Genomic DNA, 11,772 nt, shown 5'->3' with positions numbered 1-11,772 from the left:
ATTTAGTTTTAGTTTATTTTTGATACACCACTTAATTACTGAGTTAATGTCCTCTTGAATATTTAAACAGTCACTTGGGGATTGGACTTTATTAAAAAGTTTTAGGTCGTCCGCAAATAGTAGTGCTTTCGAGTTTTTTTATCACTCGCGGTAAATCATTTATGTATAAGAGAAACAGAAAAGGACCAAGAAGTGTTCCCTGGGGAACGCCTGATGAGGGATAAAATTCGGCTGAATTCACACCATTGAATTTCCCTCTTGTTTTACGGAGAGATAAATATGATTTCAAGAATTTGACGGTCGGATTACTTACGCAATTTAAAACAAGTTTACGGAGCAAGACTTGATGGGATACTGTATCAAATGCCTTCGCAAAATCTGTATAAACACAGTCCACCTGGGCTCTCTCATCCAAGGCTCCTGCTGAGAATTGCGTAAACTGCATTAAATTTGTAATCGTTGATCTGTTCCGCGTGAAACCGTGCTGTTGATCTGCAATTATACTGCTGAGATGGGAATAAAGTCTAGTATAGATCACTCTTTCGAAAATTTTCGCTATTGCTGGTATAATTGCAATTGAGCGATAATTCTCAACTAATTTTCGGCTTCCACTTTTGTGAATTGGTGTTATTCTGGTGCATTTCCAAGCTTCAGGGAATGTACATGTTTGCAAAGCTAAATTAAATAGATGTTGTAAGGGGGTTACCAGTAAAGATGCACATCCTTTCACGATGTAGGGTGGGATTCCATCTTCGCCTATAGCCGACCTCGGTTTCAATTTTTCAATTGCTTCCAGTATCTCGGATTCATGTAACTGAGTCAAGTGCAATTTGGATAGCACCAGGTCCGATTCCACGTCATCTTCCGGGTCATCGTTCCTCTCCATAGTGTAGGCTGACTCGAAGAAGGATGCAAAGGCGTCCGCAATGCTTCTGGCGTCCGTTAACGAGGTGTCTTTGTATAGGTATAGGTATATTATGTAATACATAAAGTCCAACTAAAATTGACCAAGGAATCGAAATATGCAATAATGTACAGGCTGTTTCACGCAAATCGGTACCTAAAAGTATTCAGACTCCTATTAATAGATAATTTAAATCTGAAAATTTGATACCAACACAGTTTTTTATGATCTATCGAAAGAAAATATTATGATCGTTTAACTACCGGTTTTACAAGATGTGGATAGCAACTTTCTTATTTTAAAAAGAAACACCTTATATTTTATTGCATTATTGCAAGTCTACATGAAAATATACGTCGTTTGATGCCACATTTCCCTATACCCAGCATCGAAGGTTTTAAGTTACTCAAGATTTTGCAAAATTGTTGACTTGAATTTAAAAGTCTTTTAAAATCAGCAATACCTACTGACTTATAATGCTACATGAGAATGATTGAAATTTTGATCACCCTTCTACAGGGTGTTTTAAAACTAATGGTCAATTTTAATAAATCAAACCTTACAAAGTTAACAACATGTTTAATTCATCAACCCTGTGCAGCAATTGCAATTTCGTTGAAAATATTTGTAGGTTGTAGATTTAAAGTCCTGCCGTCCGAGGGTTTAAGAACCGAGATCTCACGACTTGGGACCTCGTTGAACACTGTTGTTTTTTTTTATTTAATAGGTTTAAACAATTAGGCATTATCTAGTAGTAGGTATTTCTTAATTATTGTTTTTAATTGTTTTTTGCTATACATTTGAAAATTTACAGGCAGTAAATTAAATATTTTTTGGGATAAGTACTCATGGTTACATGGCTATAAATAGGTATTTCTCATAAAAGTGAATTTAGAACTAATTTTTTAGGGAAAAGTTAACAATAAAATTTGTTTTTATTTAAAAATGAAGGGTTCAACCATTGAATAAAAACCTTTTTATTCGCCTTCTGATGATATCCCCCAAACGGATGATCTCACAAATCGCAAACGAAGTGGGTATCAGAAATGTTATAGATTTATATATACAGGGTGGTGACTTGCGTAACGCATCATAGGGATTTCAATGTAAAATTCATAACATGCGATTATTGGCTCCCCAAATTATTTTAGAGCGAAAATGTATTAAGGTTTTTTGTAGAAAAAAATTTTTTACGTCAATCGACCGTATTAGTTTTCAATTTTTAGCATAATGAAGACGCAAAATTATAAAACCCCCATTTTTTCCAATAATCTGTGATGCCATGGAATTTTATAATACAAAAACTACGCCAATATCCGTCATGCCATGGAATGTCTGCTATAAAACAAATCAAATTCTATCAAAACGTATTATATTTAGAATAGCGAATTCAACATAAAGAAAGACCAAATTACTAAAAACGGTTTCCTAATATAACAATTTACAATAAATGTGCGAATAAGTTACCATTAACTGCAAGACGGTAATCAAGTTGATCATAAAATCCATTTCGAATTGCTGCTAATGGATAACTGGATATCATTTTGTTTTAGAAAATTCCATGGCATCCCAGATTATTGAAGAAGCGGGTTTTATTTTTCCAATTTTCCGTCTTTATATGAAAAAAATTGAAAACTAATACGGTTGATTGGCGTAAAAAATTTTTTTCTACTTAAAACCTTAATACATTTTCGCTCTAAAATAATTTGGGGAGCCAATAATCGCATGTTATGAATTTTACATTGAAATCCCTTTCCCTATGATGCGTTACGCAAGTCACCACCCTGTATATAGAATGATAGTGAAAGACAACCAAAAATATACATGTTTATATTAATATATTATTCTCTTATTGTTTCAGACCGAAGAAAATGCACAAAATGAACATGCACGTAAGATATTTTTGTCGTCGCCCTAAAATGCAAAAGGATCGCACAATATCATAATGTGCTAGTACAACATTAAATTGACAAAGTGTGCCATGGATATGTCCGCAAATAGAACAATGTTAAGGCAGGTTTCTAGTACCGATTCGTTAATAAAACCGGTACCAAAACCCTTTTCAATAGAAGCTTTAATTAGTGATACGGTACCACGAAGACCACCCCCACTACCCTGGGCTACAACGCAAACTTACATCCATCCCCATGTTCAAATTACAAGAGATACGGATTCAGAAGGAAGCCTCGAGTTGGATCTGAGTCACGGACAGAAAGACAGTGAGTATTTACGCAACTCTTAACCAAATTATTACTGTGGGTTAATTATTTGTTTATCAATGTTTCGGAACATTGCATCTTTTACCTGCGTTTTTACGCATACTTTGGTGTCCACATTTAAATATTAGTTTTGGATCGTGTTCAACGCAGCTTCAAACCCGAAATACCAACTAAAATGTTAATCGTTCATAACTGACACGGATCATTTACTTAAATAAGTGTTCGCGGTAATTTGTTTATACGTTTCCATGCAAATTAAAGCGATCGAGTATACCTACACTTAACGCTCATAAACGAGTAGCGGAAATGGGAAAATTACAGTACGCATAACACGCTATAAATTATAATTCAAAACCTACCCACGAACGATATATTGTTATTATATCTTTGTGTACTGCATACCCCATACGGAGACAAACAACCCCTCGCAAATTGAGGGTGAATATGTATATCGTTCGGACGCGAGTAAATTTCGGGTCTTTATATTTAATAAGAGTGCACATGTTTGAGAAACAATTTGTTTAATGTTATAGTTTTGGAAGTGGATCAATGCAGGCCCCATAATTTCTCGACGTCTCGATTATCTTATTTTCTAATCAAACAATATTAGCTTTCAAGTTTCTTGGTTTTCGATCGAGTAATTTGTGATGAAATAAAATGAAAAAAAAGAAAGAAATTTCGCGGAGTTTTCAATGAAAACCTTTCATAGCACCTCTCCAACGCAAAGGAGGGATCAAATATTCTTATTGGATTAATGATTCTTTAGACTCCTTGGCAACCCTAAATTCATGGATATGTTACCGCTAATGTTAGAAATTCGTTAATGTGCACATTGACGGATTAATCTGCAGATTATCGGTAGGTACTGATCCGCTAAAGTGGGAATGGGAAATTTCCTCTGCACATTTACACATTCTAAATTGTTAAAGTGCGAAAAAATATTGAAAAGAGCAATACAAAGACGTGATTCACATATACAATAATTGATTTCATTGCAGTAGGTAAGGTTCTAGTATGTTTTAACTACATACCTAATTTAATAAGTTGTAATAAGTCAAAAATGTTGTAACTTTTTATCTTTTCACAATTTAAACAAGACTTGCTACTACCATTGATTAATATTTAAACAATGCTACTACTGAGTTGATTTTACTAAGCCAACCAAATGAAACCAAATTGAAGTTTTATCAAACAACTCTAATAAAATAGTAAAATTCTATTTCATGTTTCTTCTCGTAAAGGGCACTGAAAATCAACGAAAACGAAAGGGGTAGAAATAAATTTGGAAAATTGAAATGAATTTTCCAATTTTTTGTTCATGTAGAGATTACCATACTCTGAAAGAACATGTAAGAAGAGAGAAAAGGTGAGAGATGTATACAGCACTTTGCCAAAATTGTTGATATCTCGTGCCCTTTTAGAGATAAAAATTGGATGTTAATTTTCGCAAGGAGCTTGTGATGCATTTCATTACTTTCATCCCGTTGATAAGATACCCTTCTCAATTTTTTTGTCCCTTCACAAATTCCAAATTGTATTTTATCAATTTTTACAAAAACCAGGTGTCAAATTCTTGACAGAATAGCTTCCTAGCTGAAACCAAAAATTGCCAACATATGTGCGCACTGCTTTTATTAGAGGGACCTACCATCCAAATTTCGTTAAAATTGCTCCTTAAATAAGAAAGTTGGATGTTGCACATGCGCAACACTATTTTTTGCGCATGCATTTTGTTAGCTTTTATTAAAAGGACCTACCATCTAAATTTCGTTAAAATTGTTCCATAAATAAGAAAGTTGCATTTCTGCGCATGCGCAACACGATTTTTGCGCATGCATTTTGTTTGCTTTTATTAGAGGGACCTACCATCCAATTTTCGTTAAAATTGCTCCATAAATAAGAAAGTTGGATGTTGCACATGCGCAACTCGATTTTTTTGCGCATGCATTTCGTTTTCTTTTATTAGGAGGACCTACCATCCAAATTTCGTTTTAATTGTTCCATAAATAAAAAAATTGCATTTCTGCGCATGCGCAACACGATTTTTGCGCATGAATTTTGTTTGCTTTTATTAAAGGGACTTACCATAGAAATTTCGTTTAAATTGCTTCAGAAACAAGATCGTTGCGTTTTGCACATATGCAACACAATTTTTTGACTTTGACAATTTTTTTCTCCGTTTTTTGATAATATAACCCGGCCCAATTTTTTGTAGGTTGTACACAGGAAAATAAGGTCTTCCAAATAATAGAATAAAAATTTTAGGTTGCTATTTGAAAAAAAAAGTTCGATGCCGTTACGGCGCTCCAAAATTTTTTTTTCAAAAATCCGGCCCGTTATTTTTCTGTTCGGTATGCCTAAAACATATATACAAAATTTCAACAAAATCCGTCGAGCCGTTTTCTCAGAAAATTGCCAACAAACGTACGTACGTACATACAGACGACGGAAAAAAATTTTATTCTTTAAAAGTTGCTTAAAATGGTCTAAAACGTCGACATTTGATGAAATTTTGAAATGTTCAAAAAACGGCTATCGCAATAGCTACCTAGCACATGCTAGGAAGCTAAAAAGCCGTTTTCAAAGGGTGTTTGGTTCATTCACTTCGAAAAATACGAAAGATGGTGTACAGGGTGTTTTTTTGGGAGCTTTAGTTAAAAGTTTCTGGGAAAGTAAAATAGGTAGGTTTTTGAAAATTTGTACTTAGGAGTTACTCTGAAGGCCGAATCTATGTAAAATATTTTCAAAATGTCCACACTTCCGGAAACACCGGAAGTAGATAGTAATTCCGTTATTTTAAATGGCAACCCCTATTTTTGGATTTGGATTTGGATTCTACGTGAAATTTCAGTTCTTTTGATACCCATATGTCGATATCTGCCATTTATGGTTTTTAAGTTATTTTGACTTTAAGAAAAAAATGGCAGATGCAGATGGTACCTTGATAATTGATTACTTGAAAACGGTTGTAGTCATGGCAACCCATTTTTATCAGTGCATAGAGAATTAATAGGGCTTTCTTTTACTGTACTTAAAAAAAAGTTAAGTTGCGTACAACCGCACCTATGGAGATCCAAATTTAAGAAACTTCAAAGTCTATAAACTCAGTTTTTTTAAATGGAATGACCATGTTCTTAATATTGCATGAGATAGAGAATCGAAATTGGCATATTTTGATATTACATGTTCCTATAGCTATCTTTAACAGTTTCTGATTTATTCCCATTTCATTGAATTGATCTCGGAATTGATGCCATTTTTTTCGCATTTTCTTTTTAGTAGTTGGCCATGATTTTATAACAATCGAATTTTAAACAAATCAAGGAATGGATTCTTTAATACCATTGATTCTAGTTTCTTTTAAATAATTCATTAATAAATAACTCATTTATTAAGGATACAGGACGGAAAATTTTTGAAAAATCTAAACAGAGTCGTTCAACTGAATTTCTTAAACAACGTATAAGTCTGGAAATTAAGAGAGGTAATACGATATCTGTTCTAGCAACAATTCTATACCAAAAATGTTTCAACGAAGTTTTTTATATTTTGCATTGAATTTATTTTGAAAATCTTGCATTTGCCATTCAATTCATTTTCTTAAATATTCTCTTGTAGAGCTTTGTATCACTTGTGCTTCAACGGTTTGTAGTGCATTAGGGGTACAAAATTTCCAAAATGCATACAATTTCGTTCCAGTTTTCGAATGAATGTACGGAAAGCACGCGCCGCGATTCTGCCCATTTCACCATAAATAACAATTAAATTCCAAAATAGGTGAAACCAATGCGAGTCATTTCTCGATTTTTGAAAAACTTATGTTAACCTATAACAGTGGGTGGTGGATTAGTGTCACTAGATTTGTTTAAAATTCAATTGTTATAGAATCATGGCCGACTACTAAAAAGAAAATCCGAAAAAAATAGTGTCAAATCAATAAAATGGGAATAAGTCAGAAACTGTTAAAGATAGCTATAGGAACATGTATTGTCAAAATATGCCCATTTCGATTCTCTATCTCATGGAATAGTAAGAACATGGTCATTCCATTTAAAAAAACTGAGTTTTTAGTCTTTGAAGTTTCATAAATTTGGATATCCATAGGGGCGGTCGTACGCAACTTAACTTTTTTTAAGTGCACTAAAAGAAAGCCCTATTCATTCTCTATGCACTGATAAAAATAGGTTGCCATGACTACAACCGTTTTCAAGTAATCAATTATCAAGGTACCATCTGCATCCGCCATTTTTTTTCTTAAAGTCAAAATAACTTAAAAACCATAAATGGTAGATATCGACATATGGGTATCAAAAGAAGTGAAATTTCACGTAGAATCCAAAAAAATAGGGGTTGCCATTTAAAATAACGAAGTTACTATCTACTTCCGGTGTTTCCGGAAGTGCGGCCATTTTGAAAATATTTTACATCGATTCGGCCTTCAGAGTCACTCCTAAGTACAAATTTTCAAAAACCTACCTACTTTACTTTCCCAGAAACTTTTAACTAAAGCTCCCAAAAAACACCCTGTATATAATTTGGATGATTTGATAAAATTGTGTATCGGGTGACCCAACAAGACTGTTCCTCGGCCATATTTCGGGAACCGTTCGTGGTATGACTTAGGGGTAAAAAAATTATTGGGTAAATCGGTTATGAAGAATCGCTGGAAAATATCTTCAAGTTCTAAAAATAACCACCAGAGGGCTAAACATTCTTTTTTCACATTTTTAAAGAGAACCAGTTTATCTATAATTTTCGTAAAAACAAAAACTCAGTTATTTCAAAAACAAAGAGGGCGTTCAATTGTTTTTGCAATAACCTGCTTTAACTTCTTAACCGTTTGACCGATTGTAACAAATTTGGTATCGTTGAAAAGAGCATTCCTTAGGCAACAAGAAGAAAAATATAGTTAATTTAGATCCCATGATCCAAAATTCTAAAAAAATCAAATGAAATGATACCTATGACTTTTTCTTTAATAATAATAATAATACTTTATTGTGTCAACATGCATAAATTGCACTTACACTCGTCCAGATAATAATTAGGTAATAAAATAACACGCACAACAACACATTCTAAGACAAACGTAAACAAATATATTAGGAAATTAAATTAATTTTAACGTGACTGGAAAATTCAGTGACTGAATAGAAACTATTATCCATCAGGTATGCTTTAACAGAAGTCCTGAAGGCTGTCAGGGGTAAACAAGTAATATGTTTAGGAAGATGGATTTATAATGTCTGCTTAAATTGTATCTTATTTGACGTATTTCCGGTATTTGTCGATGGCGCGAAAGATTGTTTGGAAAAGGACCCTACACTTTTATGTAGGCCTTGGAAAATTAAACAAATGAAACACGATGCATTTTGAAATAATAACAGCCGTAATTTGTAAATTATTTTGCTGTGTTTACATTCAGAAAGTGCAGTTTTTTGAATTTGTAATCTTTTCTAAAATGCTGATTTCTAACCAAGAAGAATTTAATATGTTGGCGACGATGGTTCGTGGTCGATTCGGATAACGCAAATAGAAGATGTGGGCAGCGATGGTCGCCTTTTGAAAATACTCAAAATATATCGCCAGCATATGAAATACTTCTTGTTTAGAAATCGGCATTTTAGAAAAGGTTACAAATTAAAAAAACTGCACTTTCTGAATGTAAACACAGCAGAATAATTTCCAAATTACGGCTGTTATTATTTCAAAATGCATCGTGTTTCATTTGTTTAATTTTCCAAGGCCTACCTAAAAGTGTAGGGTGCTTTTCTTTCGCGCCATCGACAAATACCGGAAATACGTCAAATAAGATACAATTTACGCAGATTTATTGATTAATTAATTAATCTCATTTTCCCAATATTTGAAGTTAGGAACGAGATTTTGAAAAACGGTTTTCACTGGCGTCTTTGGGTGTTATTTGGCTACTTTTTCATAAAGAAAAAGTCGTATCATTCCATTTGATTTTTTAGGATTTTGGATCATAGTGTCAAAACTAGCCCCCTGGCGGAGAAGGATTCCACTAAATTAACTATATTTGTTGATTCTTGTTGCCCAAGGATTGCTCTTTTCAACCATACCAAATTTTTTACAATCGGTCAAACGGTTAAGAAGTTAAAGCAGGGTATTGCAAAAACAATTGAACGCCCCACACCATCTTTGTTTTTGAAATAAGTGAGTTTTTGGTTTACGAAAATGATAGATAAACTGGTTCTCTTTAAAAATATGAAAAAAAATTGTTTAGTTTATTATGCGAAATTTAAAGAAAATGCAATTTTAAAATTTAAGATGGCAGTTACGCCCTCTGTTGGTCATTTTTAGAATTTGAAAATATTTTCCAGCGATTCTTCCTGACCGATTTACCCAATAATTTTTTTTATCCCTAAGTCATATGACGAACGGTTCTCGAAATATGGCCGAGGAACAGTCTTATGATAAGTAATAGTATGAACAGATGCAGTATTTTTGGGGAGCTAGTAATTGACTATAAAGAAATTACCTATGCTGCGTCGCGTTAGACATCACCCGGTATATTTCTGCTTAACTTAATAAATCTGTCTATTATATCTGCATATCAACCACGAACACAAGCAGATATGTAAATAAATTTGTCATTTTATCGATCTCACGAGTAATCTAACTCAAAATAGACTAGATCCTGCACATCTATACTATATCAGAAACCTTTAAGCGAAAATTTGAAGTCTCTAGCTATTGTAATTGCTGAGATCTCAGTCGGACAGCCAGCCAGCCAGTCATAACGAATATAATAGCGTATTTTGTTTTCTAGAAATGCCGTAAAAAAACGACAACAAAACGATGAGGAACGGCTTCTACTCCTAACTCAAAGATAAATACGATTTTGATTGCGGCGACTAACACGTAACCTTCCTTTCAGATTCCGACATCGAGGAAGAACTTGATGACAGCCACCCCACGGACGCGACGAGCGAAGGAGGTGCCGGCTCAACGAAAACCCGCCGCCGACGGACAGCGTTTACGAGCGAACAACTTCTAGAGCTCGAAAGAGAATTCCACGCGAAAAAGTACCTATCCTTAACAGAGCGTAGCCAAATCGCCTCGGCGTTACGTTTGAGCGAGGTGCAGGTGAAAATATGGTTTCAAAATCGACGGGCGAAATGGAAAAGGGTGAAGGCCGGCCTCGCAGCCGGTCCGCATCAGTCGAAAACGGGTCAACCGAACAAGAGTAAATTAGTGGTTCCGATACCGGTGCATGTAAATAGATTCGCGGTTAGGAGCCAACATCAGCAGTTGGAAAGGGCTCTTGGTGATTTGGCCGGACGGGTGTTCGCCAGTCAGGCCGTTCTTCGTGCGGGTTTGGATGTTGCCTCGTACCAATCGCATGCGCCGCATTGACGCGGGTCTGTGTGTTCACAATTTTGACTGATTTCGACGGAGATGTCAGCAAACGAAGCAATAAAGTATAAGAACCTCAAAGTGGCTGTATGAAGTGATAAGAGTTACTTCCGTATAAATGACGTGGTTGTAGACTATACGAACATAGTTCACGTGTAACATATTTTATTTTTGAATGTTGTGCAATTTTATTACCTATTACCTATAAGAGACAGGATTAACGAACAGTACGTAGCTGTTAAACGTCGTATTTCAATAAATAGCAATAAATCCTCGAATGTTCACATTATTATTCCTTACTGTAAATACCTTCAAGTGTCTGAAATCGTAAGTACACAAGCTGATTTTTTCTTCAAAAGTGCCTGAAGTAAGTGGGGTACAAGTTGCCAAAGCTTGGTAGCAGTTTCAACATTGAAAATTGGGCACATTACACCATTTTTGACTAAGGGGGAGTGATCAATCTCGGTATGAGATCTAGTGGATTTTTGTGCAACTGCTTACTGAGGATTTTGATACTTTGGCATATGCCTGGCGTAGCCGCCTCTCCCAGAATTTAGTCAACTGTCGTGGGGATGTGTCCCTGGTAGCAACTAACAGGGGTGCATCTCCACCACTTTGTTGCCATTGAGCGGGGTCGCGACATATGCCAAACAATGTGGCGGATTTTGTGGATTGGGGAGGTTGCGGAGAGGGGCGGCTAACTCGGTTCGTTCGTTACGAAAAATAATGCTTTTCCCAACTGGTTGCACAAAAAACTATTTTGATTGACCTTCGCCAACTGTCATATTGTTTTAAAATTTCAAATGGCAACCCCCTAAACAAATTATACTTTTGTTTTTCACAAAACCAGACATTCCATAAGAAAATTTCAGAGAAAAACCAAGTCGAAACGCCAATTTGTAAAAAAAAAAACGTTTTTTTCCGAACCCAAGTATGCCATGATGAAACAAAAGATGTTCAATTCTCGCAATTAACAGTACAGTGTCTGGAAAACAAATTACGCCAGCAAACTTTCGGGAACGGTTTCTAAGAATAAACACTATATCAAAAATTCCTGCTTGAGTTTGGGACATTTTGGCAACGTTGATTAAAAAACATCATACACTGCCGACACTTTACTGATGTTAATTGTGACAATTGAACATCTTTTGTTTCATCATGGCACACTTGGGTTCGGAAAATAACGTTTTCTTTTACAAATTGGCGTTTGGCCTTGGTTTTTCTCTAAAATTTTCTTATGGAATGAGTGGTTTTCTTTATATCAGTGGA

General features: G+C 34.8%; 1 protein-coding gene across 1 annotated transcript; it reads left to right on the top strand.

Annotated features, from left to right (window-relative positions):
* Positions 1–2,772: 2,772 nt before the first annotated feature.
* LOC116159105 (homeobox protein GBX-2-like) lies at positions 2,773–10,778 on the top strand. Its single transcript, XM_031472011.1, has 2 exons — positions 2,773–3,123; positions 10,025–10,778. Exons 1-2 carry the CDS (start codon positions 2,886–2,888, stop codon positions 10,501–10,503), a joined length of 717 nt encoding a protein of 238 aa, XP_031327871.1. The 5' UTR covers positions 2,773–2,885; the 3' UTR covers positions 10,504–10,778.
* Positions 10,779–11,772: the final 994 nt, after the last annotated feature.

This window comes from Photinus pyralis, unplaced genomic scaffold (genome assembly GCF_008802855.1).
Source record: "Photinus pyralis isolate 1611_PpyrPB1 unplaced genomic scaffold, Ppyr1.3 Ppyr1.4_LG1, whole genome shotgun sequence".
NCBI classification, from domain to species: Eukaryota; Metazoa; Arthropoda; class Insecta; order Coleoptera; family Lampyridae; genus Photinus; species Photinus pyralis.
This window is presented reverse-complemented; position numbering and strand designations above follow the sequence as displayed.